Genomic DNA, 16626 nt, shown 5'->3' on the forward strand with positions numbered 1-16626 from the left:
TTGAACATCTTGGCCATGATCTGTTATAATCGTTACCCAGCACAGCCAGACTGGCCACTCCTCATAGCCTGGTTCCTCTCAAGGTTTCTTCCTAGGTTCTGGCCTTTCTAGGGAGTTTTTCCTAGCCACCATGCTTCTACACATGCATTGCTTGCCGTTTGAGGTTTTAGGCTGGGTTTCTGTAAAGCACTTTGTGACATCAGCTGATGTAAGAAGGTCTTCATAAATACATTTGATGGATATATATACGCAGCTTCTGGTTCTCTTTCCGGATCTCCTCTAGCTCTGCTTGGAAAGCTGTTGGCAGCTTCCTGTGTTCCCGGTAAGGGTAGGGTGTGGGGGCTTCTCTGCTTACCTCCATGTGTTCTCTTTTTCTCTGCAGGCTGTGGGCTAGCTGGGATTCTAACCCATACCGTCCAGTGATGGCTCTGATCCCTCTCTGAGCCAGCATCCCATTGAACCTGGCGAGTGGATGAGGTTGCATGTGACAAGGTGAAGGGGGTCATCTTTGCCGCTCCTTCATGATGAAAATACCACTCCTCTTCTTGACCATTTACATCATACGGTGCTGTGCTATGGTGTGGTGAAGTATGCCGTGTATGGCTCACATAGACTACCTCGCAATCTTGTAGATGCTGTGGTGGCCGTGTCTGATGCGTCGAACGAACTGCTGGATGTGTGAAAGCCTCACTCACGTAGTAGTCTTGCACCTTGCACCGGGGAAAAGCACTTAAGATCCGTCTCGAATGGACCACAATGTAGTGGAGGAGGACCTGCTGGACTGTATATCTGGGCTCCCGAGTGGCTCAGCGGTCACTGCATCTCAGTGCTAGAGGCGTCACTACAGACCCTGGTTCAATTACAGGCTTTATCACAACAGGCCGTGATTGGAAGTCCCACAGGGCAGTGCACTATTGGCCCAGTGTCGTCCAGGTTAGGGTTTGGGTAGGCTGTCATTGTAAATAAGAATTTGTTCTTAACCGACTTGCCTAGTTAAATAAAAGGTTAAATATTCTCTCCCAGGTGCTTGTAAGGGCATAGATGGCAGACCAGTAGGATTCCAGTTGAGGTAGTTTAATGAGGCTGATTCTCAGAGCAGGAATGGCACAGCACACTGTATGGCTTGACAATTGTGTTAACCAAGAGTGTGGGATTTCTGAAGGACGCACACTGGCCTTGGCTAAAACAAAGAATGCTAACTAAAAGGTAATCACAGGAGATCGGCTGAGTCACTTGGCTTGTGTCCTGGCTCTTTTACTGTTGCTATTATTCTTTACTGTAGCCCATGCCATTTAATAAACTGTAGTGTCAATCCACAAGGACAAGAACTCTGTGCCCCAATTCAGATTGGAGTTTATGAAAACGCATAGATTGTCAATAACCTACAGAAGTTAAGATAACCGCATGCAGTATTAAGCAATGGAAAGCCTTGATTGGCCAGTGAATGGCCAAGCCCTCGTCACACTTATAATTTAGTTATTACTCAAAATCCAGCCCTTTCGTGCCACCGCCAAATATTATGCTCATAGCTGCCGCTGTGAAAATAGCAAAAAAAATACTTCGGACCTATAGCGCTACACCAGCGAAGATGTAGGTTTGTTCAAATAAAGGACTGAATTGAACCCCTCAAATGGAGTTTGAAATCTTTAGGGTAATATGTTACTTTCTACAGTGTACTCCTGAAAAATGCTATAGCTTAGGACATTCCTTGTATTCAATCATTAAGATCTTAGATTTCATTGAGATCTCGGTTATCATGTAGGTAAAAATACAAGAGAATGGAGACAGGTGAATTGTACTGAACAGTTCAGTAGATGTGAGTCGACTGTATCCAACTAAACTGAATACAAATAGAAACACAACATGTAAAGTGTTGGTCACATGTTTCATGAACTGAAATAAAACACCACAGAAATGTTCCATACACACAAAAAGCTCATCGCATTTTGTGAAGCCGAACAGCATAATTATTACACAGATGCACCTTGTGCTTGGGACAATAAAAAAAGGCCACTTTAAAATGAGCAGTTTTGTCACACAGCACAATGCCACAGAGCGTGCGATTGGCATGCTGACTACAGGAATGTCCACCAGAGCTGTTCCAGAGAATTGAATGTTAGTTTATGGTAGTGAAATTGTCTCCAATGTCATTTGAGAGATTTTGGCAGTACATCCAACCGGTCTCCAAGGCCCACCCATGGCTGCACCCCTGCCCAGTCATGTGAAATTAGGGCCTCTATTTCTATTGACTAACTTCCTTAAATGAACTGCGACAATTGTTGCATGTTGCGTTTTTAATTTTGTTCAGTATAGTTACAATATGATATGACTTTGACCATTTGCATGGTAATGCATTTTTGGGGGGAGATTATAATTTGTTTTTTTGCTTACCTCTGGAACCTCTGCCTCGTCCCCGGCCCCTGCCACGACCCCGGAACCCGGCACGGAAGGGAGCACCCTCGCTCCTCACGCTGGACACCTCATCATGGTCGTCACTCCAATCACGCTCAGACTTCCCTCTGTACCAGTCTGAGAACATAAAATATACTATATATACAAAAATGTGTGTGATTTCAGCCATTTCAGGCACACATTGCTAAAAGGTGTTTAAAATCAAAGACAAAGCCATGCAATTGCCAAAGACAAACATTGGCAGTAGAATGGCCTTTCTGAAAAGCTCAGTGCCTTTCATCATGGCACTGTCATAGGATGCCACCTTTCCAACAAGTCAGTTTGTAAAATTTCTGACCTGCTTGAACTGCCCTGGTCAACTGTAAGTGCTGTTATTGTGAACTGGAAACGTGTAGGGGCAACAAAGGTTCAGCAGCAAAGTGGTAGGCCACAAAAGCTCACAGAACGGGACCACCGAGTGCAAAAGCACATAAAAATCTTCTGTCCTCGGTTGCAACACTCACTACAGAGTTCCAAACTGCCTCTGGAAGCAACGTCAACACAATAACTGTTCGTCAGAAGCTTCATGAAATGGGTTTCCATGGCTGAGCAGCCGCACACAAACCGAAGATCATCATGCGCAATGCCAAGTGTCGGCTGGAGTGGTGTAAAGCTCGCCACCATTGGACTCTGGATCAGTGGATCGCGCTTCACCATCTGGCAGTCTGACGGACGTATCTGGGAAAGCTACCTGCCCGAATGCATAGTGCCAACTGTAAAGTTTGGTAGAGAAGGAATAATGGTAGGTGGCTGTTTTTCATGGTTCGGGCTAGGCCCCTTAAAAAACGGAACACTATAGCATACAATTACATACTAGACAATTCTGTGCTTTTAACTTTGTGGCAACAGTTTGAGGAAGGCCCTTTCCTGTTTCAGTATGACAATGTCCCCGTGTACAAAGGGAGAAATAACAGTTTACGGCGCGTATCACTAAGTGACCTGCCTAGCAGTCAAGATAAACAAAGCAAAAAAAGAAACGTTCACGCACTGTCAACGATTATTTTCAGAAAACGTAACGTGTAAATATTTGTATGAACACAAGATTCAACAACAGACAGACTGAACATGTTCCACAGACATGTGACTAACAGAAATGGAATAATGTGTCCCAAAAAAAACAGGGGAGTCAAAATCAAGAGTAACAGTCCATATCTGGTGTGGCCACCAGCTGCATTAAGTACTGCAGTGCATCTCCTCATTTACCGTTCCACAGGTGCATTTTCATTCATTGTTTATGGTTCATTGAACAAGCATGGGAAACAGTGTTTAAACCCTTTATAATGTAGATCTGTGAAGTTTTTTGGATTTTTACTAATTTTCTTTGAAAGACAGGGTCCTGAAAAGGGAGGTTTCTTTTTTTGCTGAGTTTACATCGGCTGTTCAGATGTGTAGGAGGAGACTCAGCCTGGGCGGAAGGGTTAAATATCAGTGCTTGTTCAGATGTGTAGGAGGAGACTCAGCCTGGGAGGAAGGGTTAAATATCAGTGCTTGTTCAGATGTGTAGGAGGAGACTCAGCCTGGGAGGAAGGGTTAAATATCACTGCTTGTTCAGATGTGTAGGAGGAGACTCAGCCTGGGAGGAAGGGTTAAATATCAGTGCTTGTTCAGATGTGTAGGAGGAGACAGCCTAGGAGGAAGGGTTAAATATCACTGCTTGTTCAGATGTGTAGGAGGAGACTCAGCCTGGGAGGAAGGGTTAAATATCACTGCTTGTTCAGATGTGTAGGAGGAGACAGCCTAGGAGGAAGGGTTAAATATCAGTGCTTGTTCAGATGTGTAGGAGGAGACTCAGCCTGGGAGGAAGGGTTAAATATCACTGCTTGTTCAGATGTGTAGGAGGAGACTCAGCCTGGGAGGAAGGGTTAAATATCAGTGCTTGTTCAGATGTGTAGGAGGAGACAGCCTAGGAGGAAGGGTTAAATATCAGTGCTTGTTCAGATGTGTAGGAGGAGACTCAGCCTGGGAGGAAGGGTTAAATATCACTGCTTGTTCAGATGTGTAGGAGGAGACTCAGCCTGGGAGGAAGGGTTAAATATCACTGCTTGTTCAGATGTGTAGGAGGAGACTCAGCCTGGGAGGAAGGGTTAAATATCAGTGCTTGTTCAGATGTGTAGGAGGAGACAGCCTAGGAGGAAGGGTTAAATATCACTGCTTGTTCAGATGTGTAGGAGGAGACTCAGCCTGGGAGGAAGGGTTAAATATCACTGCTTGTTCAGATGTGTAGGAGGAGACAGCCTAGGAGGAAGGGTTAAATATCAGTGCTTGTTCAGATGTGTAGGAGGAGACTCAGCCTGGGAGGAAGGGTTAAATATCACTGCTTGTTCAGATGTGTAGGAGGAGACTCAGCCTAGGAGGAAGGGTTAAATATCACTGCTTGTTCAGATGTGTAGGAGGAGACTCAGCCTGGGAGGAAGGGTTAAATATCAGTGCTTGTTCAGATGTGTAGGAGGAGACAGCCTAGGAGGAAGGGTTAAATATCACTGCTTGTGTGAAAAGAGTTTTGTCTAATGCAGCTGTATTGATCCTCTGGGAAGAATAAATTTGGTAAAACTTTTTATTTTTTACAGTTTTTATTTCACCTTTATTTAACCAGGTAGGACAGTGGAGAACAAGTTCTCATTTACAACTGCGACCTGGCCGAGATAAAGCAAAGCAGTGCTACAGAAACAGAGTTACACATGGAGTAAACAACTGTACAGTCAATAACACAATAGAAATAAAAGAAAGTCTATATACAGTGAGTGCAAGAGTCCGTCGAGTTTACTCTTACTATTAGCACCTAACACTGCGTAGGCGATTTATTCTTCTAGGACAAAGGTTTTTTAAATTGAAATTATATTAATTCATGATTTATACCAGGGATGAAGACCACAGGGAATGTTTTGCTTTTCCATAAAACCTATTATGTTGGTATAAGAAATGTTCTACTTTATTCTGAGCACCGTGGGTGGAATCCATAATGTGTTACGGGCAATTAAAATCTTTCTGGTGCAACATTTCTCTAACAGGAACCCTGGTGTGTGTGTGTCAGTCACCAGATCTCAGCCAAATTGAACACACAAGGGAGATTCTGGAGCGGCGCCTGAGACCGCGGTTTCCACCACCATCAACAAAAACCCATTTATAGAATTCCTCACGGAAGAATGGCATCGCATCCCTCCAATATAGTTACAGAAGCTTGTAGAATCTATGCCAAGGCACATTGAAGCTGTTCGGGCGGCTTGTGGTGGCCAACGCCCTAGTAAGACACTGTTGGTGTTTCCTTTATTTTGGCAGCTACTTGTAAATTCCCTATGGACACAGGTCAAATGTAGTGCACTACATAGGGCATAGGCTGCCATAAGAGGTCAGGTTGGCGATGGGAGATGACACTCACCTCGGAGGTCGTTCTTCCTGTTGGGAGGCATCCTGGGCACCTCGTTCTGACGGGTGTTGTTCCTTGAGGCCGAGCGTTCTCTGGGTCCCTCAGACTTCACCTCCATCATCAGCGGCACCCACCTATGCTTGTTTCCTACAAAAACACACAAAAACAATACCGTTAGGGAGTCGCCTGTCTGCCACATTTCCACAATGTACCACAATGTAGTTATTTTGTTGGTGTTTTTTTGTTGTCCAAGACCAAGAGTCCCTTTCTGCAGTGAAATGCAGGCAGGCAGGGAGGGATAGTATGAAACTAGTTGATGTGTGTAAGGGGAATGAGAGCAGCACAGTAACTTATTGTGCTCGACCAATTAAAGTTTAAAAGGTTTCACGGCTGGGATTGTGAATGGGAATTCTAATCCTATTGAGAGGTGAGAAAAAACACCCAAAATAAATACCTCACGTTTTACTTGGTTGATATAAACCCACCCCAAAAAGCTATTCAGTCTAATATGTAGCTCCCCATGATGGCCAGCAGGCTGTGTCAGTGGTCTGTTAGTGGAGTGTGTGCACAGGTGTAAAGTACTTATTAAGTAGTATTTTCAAGTATTTTTACTAAAGTGTTTTTTTTGGGGGGGGTGTCTGCACGTTACTATATTTCTGACCACTTTTACAGCGCGAAAGAGAGCGAGACAGCGCGAAAGAGAGCGAGACAGCGCGAAAGAGAGCGAGACAGCGCGAAAGAGAGCGAGACAGCGCGAAAGAGAGCGAGACAGCGCGAAAGAGAGCGAGACAGCGCGAAAGAGAGCGAGACAGCGCGAAAGAGAGCGAGACAGCGCGAAAGAGAGCGAGACAGCGCGAAAGAGAGCGAGACAGCGCGAAAGAGAGCGAGACAGCGCGAAAGAGAGCGAGACAGCGCGAAAGAGAGCGAGACAGCGCGAAAGAAAGCAAGAGAGAAAGAGCAAGAGAGCAAGAGAGAAAGAGCAAGAGAGCGACTTCGTAAAAGAGGGAAACGTAGCGGTCTTCTGGTCAGACTCCGGAGACGGGCTCATCGTGCACCACTCCCCAGTATACTTCTCGCCAATGTCCAGTCTCTTGACAACAATGTTGATGAAATCCGAGCAAGGGTAGCATTCCAGAGGGACATCAGACTAACGTTCTTTGCTTCACGGAAACATGGCTCACTGGAGAGAAGCTGTCGGAGTCGGTGCAGCCAGCTGGTTTCTCCATGATGGCAGCATTTGCGTGAAACTGAAAGTGCGAACCACTGCTTTTAATCAGGACAAGGCGACCGGAAATATGACCGAATACAAACAGTGTAGCTATTCCCTCCGCAAGGCAATCAAACAAGCTAAGCGTCAGTATAGAGACAAAGTAGAATCTCAATTCAACGGCTCAGACACAAGAGGCATGTGGCAGGGTCTACAGTCAATCACGGATTACAAAATGAAAACCAGCCCCGTCACGGACCAGGATGTCTTGCTCCCAGGCAGACTAAATCATTTTTTTTCCCGCTTTGAGGACAATACAGTGCCACTGACAAGGCCTGCAACCAAAACATGCGGCCTCTACTTCACTGCAGCCGAGGGGAGTAAAACATTTAAACGTGTTGACCCTCGCAAGGCTGCAGGCCCAGACTGCATCCCCAGCCGCGCCCTCAGAGCATGCGCAGACCAGCTGGCTGGTGTGTTTACGGACATATTCAATCAATCCCTATCCCAGTCTACTGTTCCCACATGCTTCAAGAGGGCCACCATTGTTCCTGTTCCCAAGAAAGCTAAGCTAACTGAGCTAAACGACTACCGCCCCGTAGCACTCACTTCAGTCATCATGAAGTGCTTTGAGAGACTAGTCAAGGACCATATCACCTCCACCCTACCTGACACCCTAGACCCACTCCAATTTGCTTACCGCCCAAATAGGTCCACAGACGATGCAATCTCAACCACACTGCACACTGCCCTAACCCATCTGGACAAGAAGAATACCGATGTGAGAATGCTGTTCATCGACTACAGCTCGGCATTCAACACCATAGTACCCTCCAAGCTCGTCATCAAGCTCGAGACCCTGGGTCTCGACCCCGCCCTGTGCAACTGGGTACTGGACTTCCTGACGGGCCGCCCCCAGGTGGTGATGGTAGGCAACAACATCTCCTCCCCGCTGATCCTCAACACGGGGCCCCCACAAGGGTGCGTTCTGAGCCCTCTCCTGTACTCCCTGTCCACCCACGACTGCGTGGCCACGCACGCCTCCAACTCAATCATCAAGTTTGCGGACGACACAACAGTGGTAGGCTTGATTACCAACAACGACGAGACTGCCTACAGGGAGGAGGTGAGGGCCCTCGGAGTGTGGTGTCAGGAAAATGACCTCACACTCAACGTCAACAAAACTAAGGAGATGATTGTGGACTTCAGGAAACAGCAGAGGGAACACCCCCTATCCACATCGATGGAACAGTAGTGGAGAGGGTAGCAAGTTAAGATCCTCGTCATACACATCACAGACCAACTGAATTGGTCCACCCACACAGACAGCATCCTTTCTAGGGAGTTTTTCCTAGCCACCGTGCTTTTACACCTGCATTGTTTGCTGTTTGGGGTTTTAGGCTGGGTTTCTGTACAGCACTTTGAGATATCAGCTGATGTACGAAGGGCTATATAAATAAATTTGATTTGAAGAAGGCGCAGCAGCGCCTCTTCAACCTCAGGAGGCTGAAGAAATTTGGCTTGTCACCAAAAGCACTCAAACTTCTAGATGCACAATCGAGAGCATCCTGGCGGGCTGTATCACCGCCTGGTACAGCAACTGCTCCGCCCACAACCGTAAGGCTCTCCAGAGGGTAGTGAGGTCTGCACAACGCATCACCGGGGGCAAACTACCTGCCCTCCAGGACACCTACACCAACCGATGTTACAGGAAGGCCATAAAGATCATCAAGGACAACAACCACCCGAGCCACTGCCTGTTCACGCCGCTATCATCCAGAAGGCAAGGTCAGTACAGGTGCATCAAAGCTGGGACTGAGAGACTGAAAAACAGCTTCTATCTCAAGGCCATCAGACTGTTAAACAGCCACCACTAACATTGAGTGGCTGCTCCCAACAAACACACTGACACACAACTCCAGCCACTTTAATAATGGGAATTGATGGGAAATGTAAAATATATCACTAGCCACTTTAAACAATGCTACCTAATATAATGTTTACATACCCTACATTATTCATCTCATATGTATACGTATATACTGTACTCTATATCATCTTTATCATATAATACATGTATCACTAGCCACTTTAACTATGCCACTTTGTATACATACTCATATGTATATACTGTACTCGATACCATCTACTGCATCTTGCCTATGCTGCTCTGTACCATCACTCATTCATATATTTTTTAGGTACATATTCTTTATCCCCTTACACTTGTGTGTATAAGACAGTAGTTTTGGAATTGTTAGTTAGATTACTTGTTGGTTATTACTGCATTGTCAGAACTAGAAGCACATGCATTTCGCTACACTCGCATTAACATCAGCTAACCATGTGTATGTGACAAATAAAATTTGATTTGAAATTGCAATGAAAACAGCTTCCTGATGAAATTAGATATGTATAATATTTGAAAATGTAGCTCGCTCGACTCTTATCCGTAAACGTTGGATGAACGCTTCTCCCTCTGTCATAGATACCATGGTTGCCCTTAGTTTGAAGATGCAATCCAGAGACAGGTGTTTTACAATAGCCTTCTGTGATCGCTTTGACCTCCCTCAGCATTCACAATCAAATGCCTGAATTTTCTCCATCTCCTTAGCCATCATACTCTGCTTCCACTGGGTACTCCAATAATTTCAATACTCTGTCCTCCAGAAAGTGGAGAGCCATCTTCCAGAGAAATCTGCGTTAGAAAGGATTACCTACACACACAAAGCAGCTCATTATAGACAGGAGCGTACTACATGGCAGACCAATCGAAAATCATCTCTCGGCATTTCCAGCCCATCCATTATCTCAGCCAATCTAGCGGGAAGGTTCCGGTCTTTTTCCGTGGCTAAACCAACTACGCTCGTAACCATTTTATTCATATTTACAGATGGCATACAAGTTTGTTATTAAGGCACATGAAAAATCACATGTTCCAGAAGGCCTCTGGCAAAGTAGTGACATGGGACAGTTTCCTGAAACGAGTCACTTGTACAAAAGTGCCGTTTTTTCACACGTTCTGTCATTAAAAAGAAAAGGTCAAGTAAAGGAACGCACCTTTCTTCTTCTGTCCGTTCTTCTGAGAGTCCTCGTCGCTGTTCTTCTGAGAGTCCTCGTCGCCGTTCTTCTCCTCTCCAGAGTCGTCTGACTTCGCATTCTGGTTCTCCTTGCCCTCCTCGTTGGTGTCCCGCTTCTCCTTCAACTCTTTCTTCACCACAGGCTTCTTGGGGGCCTGGGGGTAGGTTAGTTAACACAGGGTACAATATCACAGCAGTTTTACCACCCAGGTTTAAGAGCATCAGTTATGGTGCGTCCCAAATGGCACCATATCCTTTATATGGGCACTGGTCAAAAGAGATGTGCTAAATAGGGAATATGGTACAAACACGAAGGCTGCTGGTCACTGGTCACACTCACCCACCGTACACTCAGACTGACCTGACTACTGGAGTTGCACATGAGCCATCATCATTTGGGGCAAATCCTTACTTCCATTTAAGTCACATTTTCACTTTGTCATGCTTTGACATCAAAGCATGACAAAGTGAAAATCTGACAGAGGTGGAAGTTAGGATTCCCACTGTAGTGCTCTTAATGTGCAACTCAATTGTGCATGGGAAAGGAAACCAACTAAGCACAGAAATCCCATTCTATTCATTATTGCTGTCACTCATGGACACAGCCAGTCCTGGGGTTAAGACAAGTGACTGGTGAGTGACATGGGCCATATAGATGGCCAGACTATTTAATTAAAGGTTGTGCTCCAAATAGCACCACATCCACTATATAATGCACTCATTTTGAACAGGGCCCATAGGGTTCATCACTGAAGTCATTGGTGGTATGAAGTGGATAAGATCCAGACAGGATGCACACACAGAGAGCTGCCTACAGACAGTTGCAGATCCTGTGTGTACAATCATTTTTTGCTCGTCATGAAGTGGTCCTTCTGTAGCTCAGTTGGTAGAGCATGGCGCTTGTAACGCCAGTGTAGTGGGTTCGATTCCCGGGACCACCCATACGTAGAATGTATGCACACATGACTGTAAGTCGCTTTGGATAAAAGCATCTGCTAAATGGCATATATTATGAAGTGTGTGACATGGTCAAATCAAATGCAAGTTTAGTTCACTTGATGTTTGAGCTCACTCCCTCAGGTAACACTTCCACTCATCTAAATAACTCCTCTTCTGGGGAACTTTTAAAAAGCATTCAGTTGAAGGGTTAGTTTTGCAAGAACAGGTTAGTTGTTTTCTAGCTTCACACACTTACTACACTCACTTAAATATGCGGTGGGATGTTGTTTTTTTACTTTGACAAATAAAGTAATCCATAAAAAAACCCTGTCACCTATTTAGCAAGGACAGCCCTAATGACGCACTGCACTCGGGCCTTACATGGACATCCATTCTAATCTGATGGAAACTTAAATCCCTATACAAACCCATACAATCACACTCAAATAGAAGATGAACTGTACACTTCCTGCATTTTAACTGGATACAGAATCGCTGTCCACATTAAGCATAAATGAGTAACTACCAGAAAACCAAGAGTCTAAATAGGAAGTTAACGGCCATTGAGGAGTGAATACCTAATATAAAGCCAATTTCACCCCAGCAGCAGGCCAGTCCACCATTATACTCCTTCTGGACATCCAGACAGCTGGTTGCACAGACCCACATTCCGACAACTACTTGACTAAACCATGTTCATGGTGAGTCAACATTGATTGGTAGTTCAATCCAGGAGTAGGCTTAGTCAGAGTCTGTGCAACAGTCTCCCTATATTATTATTCATTCCCCAGCAAGCTTTAGATTGGTTAACATCACTCCAGGTAACAGGCCATACCACTAAACTCCTGGTGAGTAAGTATCCTGTGTTTTCATTCAGGTTATATGGAGCCAGGAGGCCGGAAACTCCAAGTCCAGGCTGCTCCAGGTACCTGTGGAGGGTGAACTTACTGGGGATCTCCGTGTGGAGCCCACTTCTCTGATCTGCCTGACGGGCATGGGGCATGACACAGTCCGATTCACAACCTCAATCTGAGCAGATGGGACAGAAGGGAGGCTTTTTAGGATAAAAGGGCGCAATCACAATCACAGGATTGCGTCATGAAGGAAAATGTTTGCCATTTCAACAATGACAGATTATGATGATGATGATGATGTGTGTTCAATGCCTTGTAATGGGAGTGTGTATTTAAAATGGTATGGTATCAGTCATTGTTATGAAGTTGTATTGGTTGCATAAAGTGCTTATGAAATGTGCTCTGAATCATTCTTCAGAATTTGCTGTCATTCATTGGGCAGAACGCTATACATTGTGCTATCATTCTACAGAATTTGCTGTCAGAACTTTATACAATGTGCTATCATTCTATAGGCAGGACTTTAAACACTATTCTCATTCTGTGGCCCTCCACTCATAACACCATGGACACAGTAAACTACATTCACAAACCTAAACACTACGAAAACAACATTTAACCAACACCTTCACAGCCCATGTACCTTTCTGGGAAAAATAGCAACCTATTTTAAAACGGAAAGTTAAAAAATGTCAATACCAAAATCTCAGTTCCAACACTGTCGAGTAACTGACTGATTTAGCTGTGTTTGGAAAGTTTGGTTGCCGACAGCTCCCGGAATAGCAGGAGGTACGGAGGTGGATTTTTCTACCTTCAGGGCCGTAGTGAAGCGCTCTCTCAAACAGACTTTCTCACACCGTGTAGAGAATAGGGTGCCATTTGGGACCTAAATTAACACCCTGTGTGCACCCTAAAGTAGATATACCGTGTGCTAACTAAGGCTAAGCAGAAAGACCTCAGAGACAAAGAGCAAGTTGAGTCTCATCTAAGCACACTACAATTACGCCACAGAACACCCAGATCAGTGTCATAAACAGAGGGAAAAGAGCGCCAACTTTATTTACATCTCATCATGACTCCACTCTGTGTTGTTCTTCAAACAACCCCCGGCCTGGCCTGCACACCCTGTTGTTTTCCTACCAATGAGACGCTAGAAAAAGTATCCTGTTTCTAAGAGGTATTATTAATTGATACGCGAGGGGGACTTGTTAAGCCTGCGGAAGTCCTGAAGGGACTACTGAATAAACAAGAGCTGTGTGTTCACTACCACTGCAAACAGCACTGTGCCCTACTCAACTGGCCATTGGGGGGTGGTGTGTGTGTCAGTAGTATTACCTCCGGGCACTGACTTACCTGCGTTTCTTTAGTTGCAATCTCCCCGGGGGTTGGCCACTTCATAGCATCACCAAAATCTCCAACCTAAAAAGAATATCAAGGGATTTTAACAGACTCTTCAGCACTTCTGTCACAAATGGCACCCTATTCCATACACAGTGCCCTACTTTTGATTAGGGCCCATAGGGTGCCGTATATAGGAAATAGGGTGCCATTTGGAATGCAAACATGTCTTTATGCTCATCACATTAAAGCTTCACCATATCAACAAAGGTGTGGCCCAATAGAAACAATCCTCATTTACAACATACAAATCTAAAACAAATTACAGCTCGGAAAGTATTCAGAACCCTTGACCTTTTTCCACACTTTGAATAAAAATCCTCAATCTATATCATTTATTTATTTTTACACACAATGCCCATAATGACAGAGGAATAACTGGTTTTTAGAAATAAAAAAATGAAATATTCAGACCTTTTACTCAGTACTTTGTTGAAGCACCTATGGTGGCAATTACAGCCTTGAGTCTTCTTGGTTATGACCCTACAAGCTTGGCACAGCTGTATTTGGAGAGTCCCTCACATTCTACTCTGCAGATTCTCTCAGGCTCTGTCAGGTTGGATGGGGAGCGTTGCTGCACATCTTTTTTCAGGTCTATCCAGAGATATTTGATTGGGTTCAAGTCCGGGCTCTGGCTGGGTCACTCAAGGACATTCAGAGACTTGTCCCGAAGCCACTCCTGAGTTGTCTTGAATGTGTGCTCAGGGTCGTTGTCCTGTTGGAAGGTGAACCTTTGCCCCAGTCTGAGGTCTTGAGCGCTCTGGAGCAGGTTTTCATCAAGGATCTCTGTACTTTACTCCGTTCATCTTTACGCCAATCCTGACTAGTCTCCCAGTCCCTGCCGCTGAAAAACATCCCCAAAAACATCCCCACGCTTCACTGTAGGGATGGTGCCTGGTTTCCTCCAGACGTGACGCTTGGCATTCAGGTGACACTTGGCATCAGACCAGAGAATCTTCTTTCTCAAGGTCTGAGGGTCATTTAGGTACCTTTTGGCAAACTCCAAGCAGCTCAGTTTGGCTGGGGGGCCAGCTCTAGGAAGAGTCTTGGTGGTGCCAAACTTCTTCCATTTAAGAATAATGGAGGCCACGTTGTTCTTGGGGACAATGCTGCATCAAAAAAATGTGGTACCCTTCCCCAGATGCGTGCTTTAACACAATCCTGTCTCGGGAGCTCTATGGGTAATTCCTTCGACATCATGGCTTGGATTTTGCTCTGACATGCACTGTCAACTGTGGGACCTTATATAGACAGGTGTGTGCCTTCCCAAATAATGTTCAATCAATTTAATTTATCACAGGTGGACTCCAATCAAGCTGTAAAAACATTAAAGGATGATCAATGGAATCAGGATGCACCCGAGCTCAATTTCAAGTCTCATAGCAAAGGTTCTGAGTACTTATGTTTTTTATTTTTAATACATTTGCAAAAATGTATAAACCTGTTTTTACTTTGTCATTGTATGGTATTGTGTGTAGATTGAGTATTTTTGCTGTAACGTAACATTTGGAAAAAGTCAAGGGGTCTGAATACTTTTAGAATGCACTGTATAATGCAGAAAATGTGTTTTCCAGCTAATAGGTCGCCCTCACAAAAGAGGTGTTTAACCTCAATGGGTCTTACCTGGTTAAAGGTTAAATAAAATAGGCTGTCAAGAGTTCACATTCACTTGATGATAAGAAAAGACAAGTGACCATTTTGTTTCGCTAACGTATGATAGGGGTCCCTTGGTCGCCGGTTTGCCTGGGAGGTGGTCTTTGGGCAAGAAAAGGTTGAAGACAGGGCTTCTCATGTCACTCGGGGGGGCCCCCCTTCCAGCATTGGGGAACATCCCGTACCATATCTATTTCCATTGGCACAAGCACTGTTCATGACACAAACTGTTCACACCCCTCTTGTTGGTGGAGAAAATAGAACTTGGTTCTATTTTAGATGGGAGAAGCAAGTCCTACCTCTCCCATCTCCTCATTAGTTTTTAGGAGCATATACCCACGTGGGTGATTGAAAGATGAACTGAAGTCCACACTCCAGTCCAGTTGGTGGTGGTAATGCACCTTAAAGTTGGTTGTCAACCGCCACATAAACTCCAAAGAAGAAGCCTGAAGGAGGAGAGATTACTAGAAACAAACTCAGTTGACCCTTTTATCTGTGGATTAACTGTCGGGGTAGAGGACCTTGTGCATTTCAGGCAAAATAACAACCCAATGTTTATAACCCAGGACAAATTAATTAGCAACAGCAAGCTAGCTAGCTAGCTAGCTAAATTGTCAAAATGTTTCATGCTTTTTGACCTGTCCCCAAATGAATGTAGTTGGTTCAGAGTTCCTTTTGATATTTCAAGCTGCGTGTCCTGATGGCATCTGGTGTGGGTGGACAAAATCCAACATGAGTGTGGGCGGTCTGGTCAGCATACAATGACTAACATGACAAGAGGAACTGATGATGCACTACCCAATTTCCAACATGCACCTTGTATTACGAGTTCCTTAAAAAAAAAACACCCCATAGTTTGGGAACCACTGCTTTAGAGTGTTTATACACCTTATCTGACAGACTCCCCAAGTACTACCACTTGCATACCAGGAAGCATGGACTGTTTCTAAGCATAGCCGCAGATGTACACACAGGCACACACACACACACAATTTTGGCCAACAGGAGGACGACGTTACCCTTTCTCCTCTCCGAGGCCGGGGGTTTGGGGCCTTCACCACCTTGGCTGGGCCTGTTGTGGGTGGCGGCTCTGTGGAAACAAGAAATACGGTGGACATCAACAGTCTGCTACAGCCATCAACAAAAACTACATGGAACCATGTAATCACATTTGTCTCCTCTTAGTTCCACTAGCAGAACAGACAATGAATATGTTATTGGGTCAATGAGGGGCTGTCCGATGCTCATGGCATTGATAGAAGGAAATGAGGATCTGTGTTCCACAGCTGTGTCCCAAATGGCACCCTATATAGTGCACTACCTTTTCATATTTTTTTAATAGTTATTTTGTGCACAAACGCCACATTAACGTACATCTCAGACGTTTGTTGCACGCTAATTAGCTGATAAACCTCAGTCCTCCATTAGGGCCTAGGTCAAATGGTGCACCATATAGGGAGTATATGGTGTCATTTGGCCACAGTCAACTCCTTATATGGGCCTAAGCAATGGCATGGGACTGTCTGAAGTATGAGCCCTGTGAAACTGCACAAGTTCTGAGCCAGTGAAAAGAAAGCACTGTGCTACGTTGAATTGGGACTGGTGGCGAACTGACTGCACTTGACCGTTCACTAGGGGTGTAATTCGTACCGAAACGTTAGGTACAGGGACCTCGGTTCG

The 16626-nt window shown here is 45.0% G+C and overlaps 1 protein-coding gene across 38 annotated transcripts in view; it reads right to left on the reverse strand.

Annotated features, from left to right (window-relative positions):
• The window catches only part of LOC118396320 (la-related protein 1-like), a 148093-nt gene that overhangs the window by 36372 nt on the left and 95095 nt on the right, over positions 1 to 16626 (reverse strand). For 35 of the 38 annotated variants that reach the window (XM_052465281.1, XM_052465279.1, XM_052465280.1 and 32 more), the window contains 6 exons: positions 15966 to 16036; positions 13249 to 13314; positions 11990 to 12070; positions 10083 to 10257; positions 5828 to 5962; positions 2392 to 2529 (listed from right to left, as the gene is read on the reverse strand). In XM_052465281.1, the coding sequence (XP_052321241.1) occupies positions 2392 to 2529; positions 5828 to 5962; positions 10083 to 10257; positions 11990 to 12070; positions 13249 to 13314; positions 15966 to 16036 (666 nt within the window). The remainder of the gene's footprint in view (positions 1 to 2391; positions 2530 to 5827; positions 5963 to 10082; positions 10258 to 11989; positions 12071 to 13248; positions 13315 to 15965; positions 16037 to 16626) is intronic. The other 3 variants (XM_052465283.1, XM_052465290.1, XM_052465286.1) reach the window with 1 other exon arrangement.

The sequence above is a fragment of the Oncorhynchus keta genome, chromosome 17 (assembly GCF_023373465.1).
Source record: "Oncorhynchus keta strain PuntledgeMale-10-30-2019 chromosome 17, Oket_V2, whole genome shotgun sequence".
Classification (NCBI taxonomy): Eukaryota; Metazoa; Chordata; class Actinopteri; order Salmoniformes; family Salmonidae; genus Oncorhynchus; species Oncorhynchus keta.